This window comes from Lacerta agilis, chromosome 15 (genome assembly GCF_009819535.1).
Source record: "Lacerta agilis isolate rLacAgi1 chromosome 15, rLacAgi1.pri, whole genome shotgun sequence".
Taxonomy (NCBI): Eukaryota; Metazoa; Chordata; class Lepidosauria; order Squamata; family Lacertidae; genus Lacerta; species Lacerta agilis.
The window spans coordinates 18,897,835-18,920,278 of NC_046326.1; the positions used below are offsets into that span (position 1 = coordinate 18,897,835).

Below are 22,444 nucleotides of genomic sequence, written 5' to 3' on the forward strand. Positions count from 1 at the left end.
CTTTATGAGCCACCACAATGTGGTGTGGTCACCATATGGGGAAACTCAGCTTTGAACTCCTAGTGGGGGTTTAACTCATCTGTGTTTGGAACAGGGCCTTGTCTGTGGTGGCACCTTCCTGCAGAACACCCTCCCTGGTGTTCTGCAGGAAAGCACATCAGCTTCAGTCTATAGAAGCCTTCAAGAAATTGGTTAAAATATTCCTTTCACACCAGAATTTTGTCAATGAGTTATCTGTCACTCCAGATCTGGATTGATTGCAAGTGTGGGGGGTTGCTTTCATTTTTAGAATTTTGTTTTAGAAATACGTTTTATCCAGCTGTTGCATTTGCATTATTGTTGTGCATGGAAATGGAGTGGTGTTTTTTTTTATGAATAATGTGTTATGGTCATGTTGCAATAAAACAGCTGAATAGGTGGGTAAACCTTTAAAATAAATGTATTTTTTAAAAAAATTATATCCAACAGAATTTAATTCTGTTGCAATTGCAAGCATACTTTACTAGAGAGAAAGTTCCACTGAAATTCAACATGACCTACTTCTGAATTTTTTTGTGTGTAAGACCATGCTACACAATGTACTGAAATCAGTTATATGAAAAACGCTTAATGTTTTCGGCCCATGGATTTCAACAGGGCTTTTGGGTGTTAATCTGTGTTGTACCCTTTGTGTGGGGAAAGAAATTCAGTTTTTAATATTAACAATTTATTTCCAAAAGTGTCCACACAAACATTTTAAACTGCAAACTTCCCAGCCTCCCATCTCTTGCTCTCCGCTTCACCCAGCATCTTCTGCATCTGTTTGCAAAGTGGGTATGAGTTACAGATTAGCTCCACTTAAAACCACTGCACCAATAGTAGACCTATCAGACACATTAACACTAAGATCTCATCATCATAGGGTTCCTCCGGACTATCATTCAGGCAGCTATCATAAGTTTAGGTTTTCACAATTGAAGGGCTCTGCCACCCTAGTACAACAAATCTGTTAAAAATGGATTTTTGCAGTTAGAAAAGTAAGGAGGGCATGCATTAAAAAGTGGGGGAATGAACAAATGACCAACAGGAAGATGTGTGAACACTCTTCAAGCGAAACACGATGAATGCTCATTGACATATATCCTCCCTGCAAACAAATCAGAGCAAATGCTCAATAAAGATTGGACAATGTCTAACCACCGCATAAGCTTTGGGCAAGCAAATCAGGATAGATGCTCAATAAACAGGTTGCCTGGAGGAGAATCTCCCTACCATAATAGCTCTGACTTGCATTATCTTTTATTATGCCCAGAAATTTTAACATGATTTCATTTTTTAGCCAATCACTTCAAAACCTTTGTGACTTTCTACCTTGAGAGTCCCTTTCAAAGGGAGATGAGTTCCTGCTACCATCAAACTGTGATGCTGGTCTCCAAAAGAGAAGGAGTTGCTGCAGACTCTCATTTAATTAACAATTTCGATAATCTTTCCCCTTCAGAGCATAAGACTTTCCTGCAGTAGTTTCAGGCATATTATGTGTCTAGAACTCTCTTCGCACTTACGACTTTCCTGCAAGATTCCACAGAGATTTCATTTTCCTACAAAATGAAAAATCCCCAGCAGCCTGTCATTCCTGGCAGCTGAGATGAACAGGCAACAGAAATGAAAAGGCAATAAAATTTAATGGCTAAGTAGTGGCAGAGTGGCATTAAATGCACAGAAATGAGAAAACCATGAGGCACTGGACAACCATGAAAATTCTGAACTGTCAAAATGAAAAGCATTTTGTCTGATCACTTCCTTACATCATAACTGCCATGCGCATCTTCAATGAACTGTTATGTTAATACAGCAGAAAGTGTTATATACAAAGTCCTAATCTAGGGTCAAAAAAATAAGAATAGTTGCACCTTTGTTTAAAAAACAGCAACCATGTTAATAAATGCACCTTGCATTTCACAAGTCTAGAAGTCCTTCTGCATATCTCAGGGAATCATACTGCTCCCAATCAAAGTTTGGTCCAAGCACAAGAGGGAACTCCAAAACCAAACCATTCTATTGTGTGTGTGTGTGGCTTGGCGTGATTTCATCAAGCTGCTCAAGAGGCAGACTTTGTTGTTAAGGTACATCTACCACAGATAGAAAGCTGATGTTTTGTATATGTTTACTTAGGGACTCCCTAATTTAATTTTTTTTAAAGCATCTGAAGATGGGATATTTATTTCCCAATTTCCAAAGTTTCTCCCAGAGGTTAAGATCTATATTGTGACTATATCTATTGCCCAGAACTTGAAGAAGCTCACCTTTTGTTTCCCATTCTAATAAAAAATATATACATTTTAGACAGAAGTTTATCCTTATTCCGTAAGAGTTCTTTTTCAAATTTTGAGCTTTGGTCCAGAAATCCATTCTTTCTGTGTAATTTTAATATGTCATATATCTGGTGATACTGCAACCAATCCATAACTTGGCTCCTTAAGTTTTCCATTGATTTTAGTTTGCCCCCCCCCCGCCCGCCCCCCGGTAAAATCCAGCAATTCCCTGTATAGTAAGCTGTTCCAAGAGGCAGGCTTTGTGCTCCAGGTCTCAGGTGAAAGGCAATATATGAAAACTTTTTGTTATAGAGAAGCAAAACAAATAGCATAAATAAAAATTATAAATAAACGTCCCATCTTCAGATGCTTTAAAAAAGAAGTATTCAAATTAGGGAGTCCCTGGGTAAACATGTACAAAATACCAGCTTTCTATCTGTGGTAGATGTACCTTAACAACTATTTTCTAAGTTACACAAAAAGTAAAGATAGTCATGCTGCTCCATAAGAAAAAAATCCATATTAAGGCCAATCAAAATATCATTAAACTTATGCATGGTTTTGGTTTCTTCAGAATTCTTCATCAGGCTAGATGGCAAACAAAGCAGGCCGGTGGTAAGAATGGGCACAGGCCTGTGAGCAGAAGTTCCACTCTGTTTTGACGCTGCATGGAAATCAGAGCAAACTGAGAATAGGGTGGGGAGAGAACACCTATAAAGCCCATTTGGGGTTATTAACCATGATCAGAAACATTATAATGATGTCTGGATAAGAAGCCAAACTCAGCTCCTGTTCTTTCTCTAGGGAAAATTACTTCACGGGACTAATTACTAGCTTTCATCTTTAAAGACTAAAACTTTACCCGCCATTCTTTTTATTTAGGGAATATGAATTCCCCTTACTTCCATAGCTGGTTATCAAGACCCAGCAATCACCTTAGGCCAATATTCTAAGGCTGTAGACTGCCAACTGCTTTAAGTGAACCAAGGAATTGCTTCCTATACGGTGGTACCTCGGGTTACAGACACTTCAGGTTACATACTCCGCTAACCCAGAAATAACGCTTCAGGTCAAGAACTTTGCTTCAGGATGAGAACAGAAATTGTGCTCTGGCGGCGCAGCGGCAGCGGGAGGCCCCATTAGCTAAAGTGGTGCTTCAGATTAAGAACAGTTTCAGGTTAAGAACGGACCTCCGAAACAAATTAAGTTCTTAACACTGTATTATGCTTTTACCTGCTGAAGAGCTTCTAGGGTTCTTTTTCTTCTTTGCAGTGCTTAGCTGCACCAGCTATTTCCTGCAGGCCAATGCCAAGTTGAGGCATCCAAAACACATACCTGTACACATTACAACCTAAAAGCTCCCCAAAATATACAGAATCTGCAGCACCAACCTATAAATCTATGTAACTGCAGTGTGGTGTGGAATCATGAAAATTACACAGAGGGAACAGGTGAAGCTCTCCTGGTGGTCCCCTGCATTAAATGAGGCGCATAGTGCATGCAGGAATCTGTGGGAAAGCATTTTCAGTGGTGGCTCCATGTCTGCCAAATTCCCTCTCCACAAAAGTGTGTCTTGCTCAAACTTTGAATCCATTTAGGTGCCAGGTAAAAAGCTCACCTTTTTCTGTCAAGACTTTTCAAAGGCCAATAGGTTAGATTATGGTTCTTCTTAGATTATGGTTCTACCAATCTGTTATTTATGTATTTTATTTTTTTCAATGTTTTCTCCTTATAGTGCATTATGTGTTACATGGCCTCATTTCGTTGTAAATTGTTGTGTACTCATTTTTGATGAAGGGCTGTACAGTATAGAAAGACAGAAATAATTTAGCAACACACACACACACACACACACACACACACACTTGTCTTCGCCCCAAACTGCTCAACCTCAAGCCTCTTTCCTTACCATGTCACACATTAAACTTTATATCCTGCAATCTGATGTCCTGGCTTCGAACACTTCTGCCTTTTTTGCAGACTCTGCTTTCACCTTCACCTGTCATCAGTCTACAAGACCTTATTGACCACTGCAAAGGTTATTCTCTAAGAAACAAGTATCCATGCCCCAGAACAAACATCCACTTTCACCAGTCTTGCCTCCACTATTTATTTGTCAGACCCATACCTCTCCATCATCCTATCTAACTGATGTACTGCACATTATAAACTCCTTTGGTCGGGGATGACATCACTGCTCTGTCCTGCACATCACACAGCCTGGCATGAGACAGATATTAAGCAATAACAATAGGAATGGAAAAAGCAGAAGGATTGTACTGGACTGTCACCGAGAAAAATATCATTGCATGATCATATCCTGGCACATACAGCATCTTCCTGTGGCTTGTTTAAATACTTTCCCCACCAGCTGCTCACCACATCCACCTGTGTCCTTCCGATGGAGGACAAAATTCCCTGTGGTCTCATTACATTGCTTCTTGTGACATGGTTAAGCAGCCCTGCTCCAGCTCAGACATTTCCAAACAGCACAGTATTTAACAATTCCCTGAAGGTGCCCCCTTTTGTCACTTTCTGATCGTATAACGCTCACAGTTATATTCAGGAGAGGTAAGGGCAAAAGGTGCTTTAAAAAAAAAAATCCCCACTTTCCCTCACCTGGCATCTCCTTAGTCCTCAAAGATTTACTTCATTATCTGCTACTGTTAATAGCTCTAGGATCACTCTGAGCTTTGGCCAATGGCCAAACTGGAGCAAAGAAGCACTAACCCCCAAACCGAAGTCCAAATTTCTCCCTGTATCATTCTCAGTGCAGGAGTTACTATACAAGGCACCGATTGGTGGGATTGCCGTGGGGTTAGGCATAATCCTATTTATATTAACACGGCTTTGCGTTCCAAAAGAGGTACAATCTCTCACGCAGTATTCCTTCCTCATATTTAACCTGTTGGATGTATGTGTCCTTCACATACTTTACGGTCAACATAGAAATTTCTAAAAGAAAGGAATTGGGGGTCTCCTGCTGCACCTTGAGCTGCTGAATCACAGTGGAACATTCTTGCAGCCAGCAAAAGGTCTGCAACCATTTATGGCACCTATACGATACAACTACACTTGTATCATTGCTATTTTAAACCCTCAAATTGAAACAGCAGGTCAGACTTAGAGTGTGCCTGGACTAGTTTTTCACATGATCTAATACAGACAGAGAGGCAGGTTCTGAACCACACGCTGTGGTTTGTTGCCGTTTTGTTTTTTTCCTGCTTAATAATACGTTCACATAGACATTAGTGTGAATTCACCAGTGTAGGGGAATGGCAGAATGACTTTAAATAGGCACTGACAGTTAAAGAGGAGAAGTGCGAATATCATTTATCTGAAGCAATTCTCCAGTGCACTGATACACAGCACGCATCTTGATGCAGCACCAGTGGACTGATAACGATAGGCTTAAGATAGGTGGGGAAAGAGAAGTCTTGCCAGCAAGGATAAAGCCTGTTTTATTTCATATTTCTAATGGCAGGTGCTTCCCCTGGCAGTTCCGCAGAATACAGTGGTACCTCGCAAGACGAATGCCTCGCACAACGAAAAACTCACTAGACGAAAAGCATACGCTAACGAAGGGTGACTCGCAAGACGAATTTTTCTATGGTCGTGCTTCGCAAGACGAAAATTTCAATGCATTCCTATGGGAATTAAATTCCTATGCATTCCTATGGTCGTGCTTCGCAAGACGAATTTTTCACAATACGAAACGACTCGCAGAACGAATTAATTTCGTCTTGCGAGGCACCACTGTAATAAAAAATAATAATAATAATTTATGAGAATACATAAAAGCATGGCTTCTCCTAGTCAACTTGATTCTAAGGAATTTTTGGACCCCCCTTACCGCTTTTGCATGCACATTTTCTCTTATGAATTAATTTAAGAAAATGCTTTTCAGAAACTTGAAATCACCTATGTAAAGCCAAATATTACAGGTACTATGATTCCTGTGGCAAGAATGATGATGAGATGCAAATCTGGCATTTATGGATGGTCCAGACCACCATATTGATGAAAGAAGCAGAAACACAAAAGGCTGGATCATTCAGGGCAGAAACAAATAAGTTGTAAATTAGGATTTGTTTGTCCTTGGTCACGTTGCTCAGTCAAAAGTAGCACATTTGGTATATGGCTGGGAGGGTGACAGAATTGGCAAGGGCATGGTGGGGCATGATTCCATCTTGTCCTTGCCTGTCCCTTTACGATACACAAGTTATCTATCACCTCCAAGCAGAGAGGTCACCTCTCCCCTCCAATCGACAAGCTGAGGACAGGCTGTTGTATGGTAGGAAAATTAGGACAAATCTGACAATATTTGACATTCTCACTGCCTCATTTTCCAGCTTCCCAAAGGTGTTAAGTACATGGCTATTTTGCAATTCATTGTGCCAAGGAACTTGTCACTAAAAGCTATCTAGACACAAGAGACCATAAATATCATTATGCCCACTGTATTCCGTTGTCCCCTCTAGATCCGGCATCCTGAAACCAACAAAAGAAATTGCCAAGACCAGAGTTGGCCAATGAGAGTACTTTGTACTATGTTAGTTTCACCAAATGTAGGACCAGGGGTGTGCTGGCCCCAAGGGTTTGTCCATGAAGCGAGGTCCAAATCCAGTCCTGGGTCTAGGGGTCCAAAGGAGGTCAATCCGGCAGGGAGCGAGGCAGGGAGCAGATCAAGGTCCAAGGCAGGTTCAGGCACAAGGTTGCAGGTTGAGCACACGCTTGCAACTAAGTTGCTCACGCAACTTGGGCTGGGTCTGGCTGGCTTTTATCTGGCCCTATGCTTAGGGCGGTCCCGATCCTCTGGAGACTCGCCTCTCCTCCGGGCCTGGAGGCGAGCACTCCTCCTGCAGACACTTAACTCCCTTCGCCTCTCTGCCCTGAGCCTCTGTAGCTCAGGAGAGGATGGTGGGTTACTGGACCCAGGGGATGCCTCAGCTTCCTCTGAAGAGGCTGGGAGTGGAGCACCTGCAGGCAATGGGTCCTCCCTCCCATCAGGAGCCAGAGCAGACTCTGCTGATGCCTGCACCTGGGGATCCAGCACAGGTGGGGATCCTTCAGGCTCAAGCCCTGGCCCCGGCTCAGCTGGTTCTGGAGGCGGGGAATCCCGTGCAGGCTGGGATCCCTCAGGTTCAGCATCAGAGTCTGACTCCCAGGCCATCACACCATCCCCCCTCCCAGGCCCCCCCCTCAACCGAGGGGCCGGACCAGGCTTGCTGGGGTAAGCTGCATGGAAATCACGGAGGCAGGCAGGTGCGTGGACGTTTTCCGCTGGTTCCCATGAACGATCCTCAGGCCCATACCCCTTCCAGTCGATGAGGTATTGGAGCTTCCCCCTGCGGTATCGTGAGTCGAGAATGCGCTCCACCTCGTACTCAGGCTCCCCCTCAACCAAAACTGGGTGCGGTCGTGGATTGTCTGGGTGGAACTCGTCGGGCGGGGCGACTGGACTAAGTAGGGACCGGTGGAACACTGGGTGAACCTTGAGCGATGGAGGTAACTGGAGGCGAAACGCCACCGGCGACACCTGCGCAGTGATGGTGAATGGGCCGGCAAACCGTGCATCCAGCTTTCGTGAGGGCCGAGAAGGATGCAGGTGACGGGTAGAGAGCCACACCCGATCGCCAACATGGAGTTCTGGCCCCTCCTGACGATGTCGGTCAGCCTGGGCCTTGTATGCGTCCTTGGCCTGGCGCAGTTGCTCCATCAATAATTGTTGCTGGGACTGAAGCTCCTGAAGCCAGTCTGTCACTGCGGGGACCGCGGAAGCTGGCAGCACGTCCGGGAACAAACGAGGATGGTAGCCGTAGGAGGCCTGGAACGGGGTCTGCTGGGTGGAGGCGTTCACTGCATTGTTGTAGGCGAACTCCGCCAATGGCAAGTGATCGACCCAGTCATCCTGCTGGAAACTGCAGTAACACCGGAGGTACTGCTCCAGCACCGCATTTGCCCGTTCCGTCTGGCCATCGGTCTGCGGGTGGTGGGCCGAAGATAGACAGACCTCCGTCCCAAGGGTCTGGTGCAGGGCTCGCCAGAAGTGGGATGTGAACTGGACGCCGCGGTCAGAAACCACACGCTCGGGCAGGCCATGCAGGCGGAAGATGTGCTGCAAGTACAGTTGAGCCGTTTCCTTAGCTGTGGGTATGGACGGGCAGGGGGCACAGTGCACCATCTTAGTGAAATGGTCCGTGAAAACCAGGAGGCAGGTACAGTGACGAGATGGGGGCAAGTCCACCACAAAGTCCAGCGAGACCGTGTGCCAGGGACGCGGTGGGACTGGTAATGGCTGGAGCAGACCGGGGGGTCGCCCGGTAGGACCCTTGGCCCTCCGGCAGACATCGCAACCAGCAACATAGCGTGCCACATCAGCCTTCAGGCGGGGCCACCAGAACTCCCGGCTTACCAGATGGGTGGTCCGGTACCGCCCAAAGTGCCCTGCTGCTGGGGCATCGTGGGACATCTGGAGAACCTCAGCCCGCAATGGTCCTGGTGGGATGTATAGACGACCCTGGTGCAGCAGTAGGCCCTGGTGCAGGGCCAGCCCCGGATATCGAGGGCATGACCCGTCAGACAGTTCCCGGAGCCGTTCCTGTGCCCAAGCGTCGACCCGTTGCTGTTCTCGCACCCGAGCCTGCAGCGGCTTGGCCTCCTGAGTGGCCAGGAATGCGGCTGGTGGTAAGATAGTCGTCGGTACTGCCTGCTGTACAGTGTCTGCGACGTCCTCAGGTTTCCGGGACAGGGCATCCGCTTTCCGGTTTTGGGAGCTAGGGATGTAGCGGATCCGGAACTGGAACCGGGAGAAAAACAGCGCCCACCGGATCTGCCTTTGGTTCAACTTGCGGGTGGTCTGGAGGTACTCCAGATTCCGGTGGTCCGTTCTCACTTCCACCGGGTGTCGTGCCCCCTCAAGATGATGGCGCCAGACCTCAAAGGCCACCTTGATGGCCAGTAGTTCCCGCTCCCACACGGTATAGTTACGCTCCGCCGGAAGGAGCTGCCGGGAGTAATAAGCGCAGGGTAACAGTGGCGCATCGGGTCCTTGTTGCTGAGACAGGATGGCACCGAGAGCCGTACTGGAGGCATCAGTCTCCACCACGAAGGGACGAGAGGGATCAGGATGCTGTAAAATCGGCGCCCTCTGGAAACAGGCTTTCAACCCCTGAAATGCCACTTCAGCCTCCTCATCCCAGGAGAAGGGCGTCTTGGGGCGCAGCAGTCGGGTTAATGGGGTGGTGCGATGAGCATAATCTGCAATGAAGGTCCGGTAATAGTTGGCGAACCCTAGGAACCGCTGTAAGTCCTTGCGGTTCCGGGGCGCTGCCCACTCTCGAACCGCAGCCACCTTCCCAGGGTCCATCTGCACCCCGTCAGGGGAGAGTCGGTGTCCAAGGAAGTCTACTGACCGCTGGTGGAACTCGCACTTGCTGAGCTTGGCGTACAGTCGGTGCTCCCGCAAGCGCTGCAACACGGACCGAACATGACTCTCGTGACGGGCTGGGTCACGGGAATAAACCAGAATATCATCTAGGTACACCACCACGTATTTGTCTAGCAAGTCCTGGAACACGTGGTTGATGTACCGTTGAAACACGGCGGGCGCGTTGCATAATCCGAACGGCATAACCAGGTATTCAAACTGCCCATACCGGGTCCCGAATGCAGTCTTCCACTCGTCCCCGGCACGGATCCGAATCAGGTTGTAGGCCCCTCGGAGGTCCAGTTTGGTGAACATCTGCGCCCCCTGCACCCGCTCCAGCAATTCTGCAATAAGGGGCAAGGGGTACCGGTCTGGGATGGTGATCTTATTCAGGGCCCGGTAGTCATGGCAGAGGCGAAGCTCCCCACACTTCTTCTTAACGAAGAGTACAGGAGCGGCAGTGGGTGAGGTAGAGGGCCTAATGAACCCGCGTTCCAGGTTCTTGCGAAGGAAGTCCTGCAAGGCTTCACGCTCTGGCTCCGAAAGAGAATATAAGCGGCTCACAGGCAGGGGCGCCCCAGGCTGTAGGTCTATGCCGCAGTCGAAGGACCGATGAGGCGGCAGCTTGTCTGCTCCCTGTTCCTCGAACACGTCTAAATAGTCCTGGTACACAGCAGGGAGCGTTGACAAAGCCTGACCCATGGGGGCAGCTGCTACTAACTCGGACTGAGCATGGGAACCCGGGTCTGGGAAGCGTACCGTCCGATTGACCCAGTCGATCTGAACATTGTGCGACTCCAGCCAGTCCATCCCAAGCACCAGGGGAAACCGGGGCATGGTGGCAATGTCCAGGGTTCGCACCTCCCGGTGCTGCTGGTAGCACAGGACCAAGGGCTGGGTCTCCCGAGTAACAGCGCCCGAGCGTAGGAGCCGTCCGTCAATTGCCTCCACCTGTACTGGTTCCGGCTTGTTCTGAAGCGGCACCTGATGCTGAGTGGCGAAGGCAGAGTCCATATAGGAGCGGGTTGCCCCCGAATCCACCAGAGCGTGGGTGAGAATCCAGGGCCCACCGGGGGGGTATAGACGCACCGGTATCATGAGGTGTTGCAATTCCACTGGTGAGGGCCCATCATGCGATGCTTGGGACCCCAGGTAGCCTGGGCCATCGGCTACTGGGGTTGGCCGTTTTCCCTGCGGCTGGCGTTTCTCAGGGCAGGTTTGGGCGTAGTGTCCACTCCCACCGCAGTAGAGACACAGGTTCCCCTCCCGACGCCGAGTCTTTTCCGAGGGGGAGAGGCGAGGCCGCGCTGCCCCGAGCTGCATCGGCTCCTCCAATGACTCAGCTCTGGCCACGGAACTGCAGGGAAGCACCGGCGCCGGGAGGCCGGAGTGCCGGCGGCCCCGGGCCTGGCGACGGTCCTCCAACCGATCGTCTATCTGCAGACTCCGTTGGATGAGGGCATCCAGTGTGGCAGGGCGATCCAACGTGGCCAGCTGATCCAGTATCTCGTCTGAAAGTCCCTCGAGATACTGGTCCCGCAGGGCAGAGTCGTTCCAGGTCAAGTCCTGTGCCAGCAGCCGAAATTCCGTGGCATAGGTGGCCACTGTGGACTTGCCCTGTTTCAACCGCCGAATTGCCCGATTGGCTTGACTCCCCTTCTGAGGGTTGGCGAACGTGGTTTCCAGATGATTGCAAAACCCCGTATAGTCTGTCAGCAAGCGGGAGTCTTGCCGGAGCAGCGGCAACGCCCACTTGGCCGCCTGGTCCTTCAGCAAGCTGATCAGGAAGTGCACCTTAGTGCGATCGTCAGGGAAATCCCGAGCTCGCCCCTGAATATACAGCTTGGCCTGGGCGAGAAACATGGGAAAGCTGGCTGGGGACCCATCAAATTTCTCTGGCAGGGCCACTGGGTACTTGCCAGGAGCTGGGGCGGCGGCCCCAGGAGCCAGTAAGGCATCCAAACGCTGCTGAAGCGCCGTAACCACATTGCTTAGCTGCTGCACGGTGTGGGTCAAGGCCTGGTTCTCCTGGGCCAATGCCACCAGCGCAGCCGCCTGGTCAGCCATGGCTACTAGTTCCTCCCGAACGCACCCCAGCGAAGGGGGAGTGCGGGTGTGGCGTGAGCAAACTGTGCTGGCCCCAAGGGTTTGTCCATGAAGCGAGGTCCAAATCCAGTCCTGGGTCTAGGGGTCCAAAGGAGGTCAATCCGGCAGGGAGCGAGGCAGGGAGCAGATCAAGGTCCAAGGCAGGTTCAGGCACAAGGTTGCAGGTTGAGCACACGCTTGCAACTAAGTTGCTCACGCAACTTGGGCTGGGTCTGGCTGGCTTTTATCTGGCCCTATGCTTAGGGCGGTCCCGATCCTCTGGAGACTCGCCTCTCCTCCGGGCCTGGAGGCGAGCACTCCTCCTGCAGACACTTAACTCCCTTCGCCTCTCTGCCCTGAGCCTCTGTAGCTCAGGAGAGGATGGTGGGTTACTGGACCCAGGGGATGCCTCAGCTTCCTCTGAAGAGGCTGGGAGTGGAGCACCTGCAGGCAATGGGTCCTCCCTCCCATCAGGAGCCAGAGCAGACTCTGCTGATGCCTGCACCTGGGGATCCAGCACAGGTGGGGATCCTTCAGGCTCAAGCCCTGGCCCCGGCTCAGCTGGTTCTGGAGGCGGGGAATCCCGTGCAGGCTGGGATCCCTCAGGTTCAGCATCAGAGTCTGACTCCCAGGCCATCACAAGGGGCAGAGGAAGGGGGGCGGTCGCACTGGGTGTCGCCACTGAGGGGGGACGACAAAATGGCGGGCGGCACTCACCGCGGGGCCTGCAGCGCACCCAAGCCACACGTCTCTCCTGGCTCCTACAGGCTCCACGCTGCCCCAAACTGTCCGCCCACTGCCTGCCCCTCAGCTGTAGGGAGGCTGAGTGGGAGGAGGCAGGCAGACTCTTTGGAGGCCCCGCGGAGCCCTTTGGAGGCCCTTTGGAGGCTTGCTCCGCCGCTGTATAGGACTAGTTAGACCAATATTCTGGTTTAGTGTTTTATTTTCATTTTGATTGTGCATTGCTCTTTTTCATTTATCAATACCTCTTGAATAAACTGGATTTCTGGGCTGTACTGGCACCCGAACACATTCATCGAGGACACTTCACTTCTAAAGCAAGAATTGCTTTTTTCTAGTCTTAAGCATCAGGACATATTACATGACAAATGTAGGTGAAACTTAAGGACAAAGCCACATCTCCCAACATCCATCAACATTTATTCCTCGCCAGATATAGTGCAGATCAAATGGAAAATGCCAACAAGGAAAGACAAATTTTATGTCAACAACCCCTGTAAATTCCTTAACTAGAAAGTTAAATTCTATTTAAGCATGATAACTGAAGAATGAATTAACTAAATGTGCACATTTTACATTATGGTCATAATTTTTCTTTTCTCTTTCTAGCAGAATAAGGATCTATGAGCCACTGCCTCTGTTCCTCCATAATTCCTTCCTATGGAGGGTGTATGTTGTTATTGTTTCAGTGTTCACATAGCACTCAGGGCTCTGCAGGCCAAACAGTGAAGCAAGGAACGAAGCTCAAGGCATTAATTGCATCAGGACATAATGTGGCTAAGGCCTTGCATAATTTCTAAGCTCCTAGACATTATCTTAATTAGATGATCTCAGTAATCTCCTGGCCAGAGCTTGGTCAGTTTGCATTCTTGTTGTTTTTCAAAGCAATGAAATGGGGTGGGGAAGATTTCTACAAAAGCATGATTGGAGGTATGGAGTAGAGAGACTGGTCTAGGTAATTAATTCCAAGCATCCATCTGGAATAACCTAAGCATCACCAGTGGCGGGGATTCTATTTTTTCTTCTGGTGTGCTAGAAAATGAAGGGTTCATCCCCTAAAGGTCGAATCCCTTGGACACCAGTAGATGTGGTCAGTTGGATTTAGTTAAAATGGGTAGAATACAAAGTACAGACTACTTACTAAAGGGATCTGTTCCCCAAAGCTGGTCACCACAACAGTGGGCAACCTGGAGACATGGACAAGGGGCTAAGTCCGAATTTCAGTTCCTACCTATATTTCTGACAAGGCCAAGACAGTCAGAAAGGCTGCAGTGAGACCCAGATGTCTGAGAAGCTAATCCATCTCAGACTTTCTCTCCATTCAGTGATGATTACCATTTCCTGCACTGCTTGTGCCTGACCACCTTGAGCTCAGCAGTGCCTAGCAACAGGTTCTGCAAGTTTAAAAATAGCGGCAACATTTTCCTCCTGATTTTAAGGCTGTTTCCAAGGAGAGGCAATCAGGGAGGAGTCTAAGGAGATATGACTGTCAAAATCAGGGTTTAACCACTTTGAATCTGTAAAGAACAATATGAACTGTAGTTTTGCATGAAGCCCAGCAAGTTTTCCACCTCATTCACTTCAGAAGGCCAGGCAAATTCCGAGGCACAAGAGATGCACCAACTGGTCCTTAGAGTCATGTTTTCCTGAATACAGATCATGAGCCCCAAATAATCACCGAAAATATTGTCTGTCTCTCCACATTGGCAGGTCTACTACAAACAGTTTCTAACCCCATCAATCTGCAATAAGCACCGTTGCCCTTCCTATCCTCCAAAATTACACCCTACCATCCCCTCTCAACCCAACAAGCCTCAGTGATTTTCCCCAGCACTTTTATTCAAAGGTGGGAGATCATTATGATGATTATTATCTTCACCTTTTCAAGGAGAAAGAATATTTCCAATGCCTGCCTCCTTGGAGCAAGTGCTTCTTTATCAGAAATCTCAGCTGGTTCTGCCATTTCAAACAAATCAAGGGCCATCATTCAAACATATCTCTGTGCAACATCATCCGATATTTTGGATAAGAAAATTACTCCCCCCCCCTCTTTTTTCTTTTTTTTTCTTTTTTTTATAAAGATTTTATTATTTTCCAATAAAACAAAGAAAAAACATAACATAAACATAAACATAAACACCATAAACACCATAAACACAATTTATAACACAATAAAAACAATAGCAATATAAACAAACATACAGAAAAAGGAAACATATACTAACCTTAACCAACACTTATCTTTGTACTTCTCTTATTACATTCTTCTCTATTCAGGGGGCTTCCCCTGTTCCCTCCACTGTCTTCAAAATCATATATACGTTATAGATAGCTTTATATCTTATTCTATTAACATTTGCCATCTTTCTTAATATCCTTAACCTTGTTTAATCAAAAATAAATCATAACTTAGACATAAAAATCTTATAATACTTTCTAACAATTGAATCCTTCATTCAAAAAGAAATTTCTTCTAAACAATTTTAATTAACATAGTCTTGCTAAAGCCATTCTTCTGCTTAACTCTGCTCAAATATTCAATTTTACTCCCCCCCCCTCTTTTTTCATTTAGGGCCAAGTCATGCTCATGATAAATGGAACCAGCAGCTTAATAATGCAGTCGTCTTTCCACTCTTGACAACTCACTTTCAGAATGAGGGAACAGTAGCATCATCAGTGGGTATTTCCAGATGGTCACTATTTTCTTCCTTTTAATCATTCATTTATCCTACAATGCATTCATTCATCTTTTCAATGCATTTTCCCATCACTTTCCAAGCTGCAAAAAAGTATTATTTCCCCCCAAGTGGATTTGGTGTACTAGGACAGCAAATTGCCTTCATCCACTTTATTTGCACAAAGCTAAATTTCCAGAATGTGCTTGAATCCCTCCTGCAAAATATTGAATCTGGAGACAACTGACACTATGGAAAGCCTCTGCTGAGCCCAGATGTCAAAATCAAGTCTCATAGCAGCCTTCCCATACCTGGTGCCCTCCTGATGTTTTGGACTACAACTCCCATCAGCCCTAGCCTGTGTCAACTGAGGCCAAAAGTTGCAGTCCAAAACATCTGGAGCACACCAGGTTGGGGAAGATTGTCTTATACTAAGAAACCCAGTTCACCCAATTAAGTGTATTCACAGTGCCTTTGATTTGTTTTGGGGGTTGTAATTTCTGAATAAAACCACAAATGCTGAACCACACTCAAGTTCCTGCTAAGTTTCTTCACCATGCAACCTGCCACTTATACCAGCCCTGCATTATCTTGCCTCCATCCCGCTGGAAGGCTGAATTTTTAAAGTGCTGAAAAGTGTGGAGATCATCCATTAGAAATAGCAGGAAATCAGCCTAACTGCAGAACACAATCCACTAATGAATGAAGGGCTAGGGGCTGTGCAATCGCCTCAAGGGGCCTTCCAGCTTTTAAACTGCAGCCACTCTGATTTAAATGAGACACACCATATCTTATCCAGGAACTGAAGATTCATTTAGCCTAAGGATGCTCCCCTGAACCCTGATTCGAGGATTATGTTAGCGACCAGGGGTCAAATGACATATGAAGCATCCCTTTTGAAAAGGGTATGTTTAACACTGTCACTCTTATTTTAAAAGAAAAGCATCTGATCAGCAGCTGTTCCTAGTGAAGAGAAGTCAACAGCAATTTCTTCTCCCTTGCCCTGCCATGTACAGGAGGGAAGACCCCCCACCCACCCACACAGCGGTAGGAATCTTCCTGGAGCCTATCGAACCCAGCAGCACACCCCCTTTGGGCCTCTGCCTCTTCCAGGGGGGAAGCATACAAAGAAGAGAAAGCAGTGGCTGTTCTTGTCTCTACTCTCCTGCTCACCCCCATGGCAGTAGACTGGGTCCATAATTCTACTGAGACAGCAATCTCAAACAGCCACCTCTGCCTCCTCATTCATCTTCTGAAAAGAATCACAGAGTGGAAATTTTGTCGAAAGAGAGAGAAAGAGGTAGAACGAGCAGCTTCCAGATTTGCCATAAGCAACTATGGGCCCAATCCTCCCAACCACTATGCTCAGGAAACATGGGCATGAGAAAAGAAGTAGGAACATCACATTTCCACACCCTGCTCAGCAGCAGTGGTAGAGATCAGAGGAGGAGGCATCAGTGGAGAAGATTCCAGGGGGCTTCCCAGCTAGTGGCCCTCCTGCTCTCTTCTCCATCTTGAGGGAAAGAGAGATTGCTATTTATTGTTTATTGCTTTTCTGTACCACCAATAACTTCTGGTTATATGCTTTTCCCTCAAATTAAAAGTGGCAATGTTAATGTGCAGTGGAAGCCCTGCGAAAACAGATTTTGATTGGTACAGAACTGGCCCTGCACCCATAAAGGCAATAAGGCCCTCTTTCTTGGTCACACTCATTCCCTGAGTTAATGGGGCTGGGTGAGTGCTCACAGCCAGCAAAAAGGAGGCAGGAGAGACCAGCAGAAACAAAACCACCTGACAAATCCAGATCCCAAAATGCCAACCACAGAAGCAGTGCTGTGATCTTGAAACAAGAAGTGTATGACTGTAAAAACAGTAGGGAGATTATTTGAGAGCCAAATGTTTGTGTGCGCGCGCACCCACCCCTCTATATTTGCATTTAAGAACTTCTAAATTCATCTTCATGAATATTAACACTTAGAAAGTGTCTAGAATTTTCTAAGCTCTCTACAGATGTTAGAAGGTAAGTCGCCGCCACAATCTTCTTCCTAGGGGGCAGAGGAGCACCCTCCTCCCCATGTTCCTTGGTCCCCTGGCCCACTGACAAGAGACCAGAATGTATTTTCTTTGCAATTTGTTATTCTTTTTCTAAGCAGTTAGTTTTTGAGGTTGTGTGAATATATAAAGGAATGGATGTACAGTGGTGCCCCGCTAGACGAATGCCTCGCTAGACGAAAAACTCATTAGACGAAAGCATTCGTCTAGCGGAAGGCAGCCCCGCAAGACGAAAAAGTCTATGGGCAGCCCTCGCAAGACGAAAATTTTCGTCTAGCAAAAGCGCGGCTTGCATTGCCGCTTCGCTACACGAAAAACCCACTAGACGAACATTTTCGCAGGACGAATTATTTTCGTCTAGCGGGGCACCACTGTATTTCTGTTTTGTTTTTTAAGCCGAACCCATTCTATTTTGCTGCACTGTATCTAGGCCCAACCAGCAAGGTTATGCAAGGTTTGTGATTCCCATGCTTCATCAGGGCGGGGGGGGGGGGGACAATTACCATTCTGCTCCAGGGTTTATGCAACAGGTCCATTAATTTCTGTAAGACACTTGTCACATTTGCAAAAACTGCATTCAAAATGTATTAGCTGCATGGAAGTAAAATATGTCATTAGCTGCAGCATTTTTTAAAGCAGCTACTAGTGCTGAACCACTTTCTCACTCCTGCTGTAATCATGTCCTGAAAAGTCCTCTAGTCCAACAAGCGTCAGACAACATCACCTGGCCAGCTGGGGGTGGGGTGGCGGTCACACATAGCTGAGACTGCAACTGCTCCAAAGTCTGCTGAGTTCATGAATAAACCTCCTTAAGACAGTACAGCGGAAGGACTGTGGTTAGTGGATCAAAGCACAAGATTACAAATCACACATCCTTGCTTCCCTTTCTAGCTGCAAGCGTGAAACCTGGAGCAAAACAGTCTTACTTCTTATGCCTCAGAAGCTGAAGATGCAATTTAAGGATGATGGTAGCATCCTATTATAGTGAGTCCCTTTTAGCTTGAAGCTGCCAAAATAAATGTGGCCCTGCCTTTTGCAAGAAAAGAGGGCTGAACCTCAGTTGCAATTTCCTGATCTTTGGCCAAAGTGCTGTGGATATTTATGAAGGGCAGCTGAGAAATTCTCAAGCCTAAAAGCCAAGCTAGACAAGATAATGGAAATCCATGATCGGATTTGCAGTCTCCATAAATTTTAGCGAACAGCAGCCACAGAAGGAACTGTGGCACTGGAGGGAGTGGTTAACCCTTTCTCATCAGCTTTCCTAGATTAAAATGGCTGTTTGCCTCATTAGGAAAAACTTGTATGTGCAAGATCCTCCATAATTTTGTTCACAAGTCCAAGCTTAACTCATTTCTACTTAGTACAGTAACTTTTTAGCTGTACTTATGTTTATTAGCACTGTTCACATTTCTACTTTCTTAAAACATTTTTAACAATTTGCCCCAGGCCCTGCATCCCTACTGCATGTATGATGCAATGATCTAGCTATGGCTAACAAAAGCAAGAAATGCCACAGCTGGTGAACAGCCAACAATAATACCTCTGTATGTGTTCTTATTGTTCAGTGATATAGTCTTGGTTGATTTAAGATACTGTGATGGCATATAGGAATGGAAGTAGTCTTGTGAAGCTCATGACATTTAGGACTGTGTAGGTTGAGATCAGTACAATAAAATATGCTCAGAAATCTATAGGGAGATAGCACAGATGCTATGACATTGCATGCCCTCTGAAGCCTATTCCCCATCTCACCCCTCATTTGAAACTTAACACAATGAAAAAGGGAGGAAAGATCTGCTTCTCAAAGCTCTGAGACCCAGCCTAATTGAGATTCCTGCTGTTAAGTGGAATATGAGTGCATGGTTCATTTCAGATGTAAGAACTGAGAATAGTATGATCTTGTTGCCCTATTTGGCAGTTTCCCAAAGTCAATTGGGAGTCAAGGGATCTGAGAGCCGAAATGGCACCCAGCCGGCACACCAGGAGGTTAAATCCCAAACTGCCCTTGCTGGGAAGTTCAAGACAGATTTGTCGCAGAGGATCCAAGAGGCCCTCTAGATGTCTTTTTCAATGTGCTTTCGGGGTGATTTGTGCTCATGGTGGTACTGAGGTGCGGATAAGCAATCCTGCTTTCAACATTGTTAATACTCTCTAAAGTTTTATACTGCTTTGTTTTTCAGTCATGCACATCCTGTAGTTTCCTGCTAAAATCCTCTACATATGACAAATGTTCCAAGAAGGCATTATAAAATGAAATTTAACACATACGCCTTGGCCCCAAAAAAGTTCCAGAGATTTTTGGGTACCTACTTTTGTTGTCCTATTGTGCAAGAATGCCCTTCCAGATGGAAGTAACGTGGTTACACGAGGGAAGCATTGCAGAGAAACTAATGATGTGTGGGCGGTCCAGCAACTAATGCACTATTATTGTGTCAAAACAAAATCGAAAATTCTTTCTAGTAGCACCTTAGAGACCAACTGAGTTTGTTCCTGGTATGAGCTTTCGTGTGCATGCCAGGAACAAACTCAGTTGGTCTCTAAGGTGCTACTAGAAAGAATTTTCGATTTTGTTTTGACTATGGCAGACCAACACGGCTACCCACCTGTAACTGGTATTATTGTGTCAGTAACACATTGCACAATACACCAGCAAAAAAATCCATGAGTCTGTGGGGGAATCTTTGCTTTCCTGACCCTCAAACTAGATTTTATTCCTGGGGATATGCTCAGACCAGGGTGTTCACCCATGGCCTAATCCTATGCGCATTTACTTCAGAGTGGATTCCACTGCTTGCTTTAAAAATGAGAAAAAATAACAGATTCTGGTCACAGAAATATCCTTCAGGATTCCTCTGCTTCTACCTGCCACCCCACTCCCATTAGAGAATAGAGAGGAGGACAAACTAAGCCAGGTGTAGGGAACCTGTGGTCCTCCCGATCTTGTTAAACTATAACACCCATCAGCCCCAGCAAGCAGATGGCAAATGGGATGATGGGAGCTGTAGTTCAACAACATTTGTAGCCTGCCAATAGAAAACAGAACGTTAACTGCATTTTTTACTTTCGTTACAGAACACTTGGGGACTTTTTTTTAGTAGGAAGTGATGTATACACTGAATAAACCTAAAACTCATAAATGACAGCAGGGTATTCAAATGAAAAGGGAGGGCAGCAGTGAAAGAAAACTAGAGAGAGAGAGAAGTGCTCATTTTCTACCGTATATTTACAAGTCTGAAGTTCCCCCTGAGCAGTCTCATTTATCTGGATGCACTGTAAGATAGGAGTTTGTAAATAGGAAAAAGGGAATGAAACATTCGAGAGGAGCTGAGGCCTGCAACCGACAAAAGAAGTGTTACAAGAGGCTAAATCAAGACACAAGGTTAAGTCTGGAACACAATGTAAGTTCTGTCAGGTGAGGAGGAAAACCACCATAATCCTGATCATTGAGCATAAGTCTCACGTTGGTCTCCTGTCTTCTCAGCTTACTTAGCCAGGAAACCCTTGACTTAGCTGCATGGACACTGATGGCATTCCTTGATAAAGGCAAACAGATCAAACTGAACTGGCTTTGCACCAACTGCTTGCAAGCAGGTCTAGGAGATGCTGCCCCCCCCCACGGTATCAGCCAGGTATTCCGTCCCACAACTTAAGGGTTTATTTAACATGCTTTCCTTCAACTTCAGAATAATTGCTCAAATTACGCCGCCCACCCACCCCGTATGTGCCGATTTCTATGTCCCCAACTGTTTAGAATCAAGATGGACGGGGAAAGGGGGCGGGGGAGCAACCAGCATGTTACGTCCCTACTCCAGGAATCTGCATGCCCATAACAACAGACTTTACTGCATTTCAAGCAGACACATACACACACCCAGCAAAAACCTGCCAATTCTACAAGGCAGGTCTTCCATCCTAACATTTCCGCGCTTTACTGCTGAGTCAGTCGGCAAAGGTTGCTTGCTGCAACTTGGTGCATAAACAGCTAGCTAGGAATCGCTGACACAAACTCTCCAAAACTTAATGATGCTCCGCAAAGCACCAGTGAGGCTGCTGGGTGCTTCAAATCCTCACGTTTGGAGGTCAAGATCTTTCCCGTTTCAGTTTTAGAGCTTTGCAGAAGACGAGACACAGAAGAAAATAGGTAAGTTTTATTTACCTCCGTGAAGCCCTCGTGCAGGATATCCAATAAATTTCCGCGCGCCAAGCAGGCAAGCATTCTTCAGAAGCCCACCCAAAGGGCCGAGTTCTCGGAGCATGCAGAACAAATCCTCCAGCCTGGGGCACGACCTCCTCCTCCTTCTCCCCCTCCTCCTCCTAAAGACAAAGACTTGCAGCTCATGGGGGACCTCGCTCATAGTCCCATATGTGCAGCCCGTTAGTGCAAACAGGATACTTGAGCCAAAGTCAAGACTTGTACTGGGCATGCTCAAAGGGAGCCACTGGGGGAGCAGCGGGAGAGATGTCACACCACTCTGTTCCTATAGAAACGCCTCAGCTTAACAGATGCAGGCTGAGGAACTGGTCAGGGAAAACATCTGAAACCTATTTCCAGAGGCTGGCCCCTCCATCTGATACAGAGCTCTGCTCCGAAGGAGTGGGGGGGGAGCAGGGGGAGCAAATCTGGTTCGGCTAAGAAGGGAATGTAGTTGAAAGAGAAGAAAATCTAAAATGGAACTTCCAACTTTAAAACTTTGGGCAGGAAAGCTGAAAGTCAATGCCAGTGTGGCTGTAACAGGCTATGCCCGAATTATTTGCCGTCTCTTCAGTGTTAGGGTACATTGTATATACGGTATAACCACAAAGGGCAGTTTCATTGCTAACATGTGGTTTGAAAACATGCTCTATGGCTTGGCTCTGCAAATCAATCATTACAGCCCAGGGGGAGCAATAAACAAATTAGGTGTGTCCACATCCTCGTAGCATTTCCTTTCAAGTTGCTGGAATAATTTAGGCTGCATTCCTAGGCACATGTACCTGAGAGTAAAACTAACAGAATACAGACTTAATTCCAAGTAAACGTGTACAGGATTGCATCATCTTTGTCCTGTGGTACACACTTCCTTCTCTTGGATTTTTAAAAATAGAACTCTGTATTTGTTACACACCAAAAAAAGTAATTTGGACTTCAAAAGGGGTGACGGTTGGCTATACATCTGTGAGTATGCTAAGTG

The 22,444-nt window shown here is 46.9% G+C and overlaps 1 protein-coding gene across 3 annotated transcripts in view; it reads right to left on the reverse strand.

The window, feature by feature from the left end:
- The window catches only part of DIXDC1 (DIX domain containing 1), a 67,586-nt gene extending 45,917 nt beyond the window's left edge, over positions 1–21,669 (reverse strand). For 2 of the 3 annotated variants that reach the window (XM_033172386.1, XM_033172387.1), the window contains exon 1: positions 21,430–21,669. In XM_033172386.1, the coding sequence (XP_033028277.1) occupies positions 21,430–21,489 (60 nt within the window). In that variant the 5' untranslated portion in view covers positions 21,490–21,669. The remainder of the gene's footprint in view (positions 1–21,429) is intronic. The other variant, XM_033172385.1, reaches the window with a different exon arrangement.
- Between the last annotated feature and the right edge of the window lie 775 nt (positions 21,670–22,444).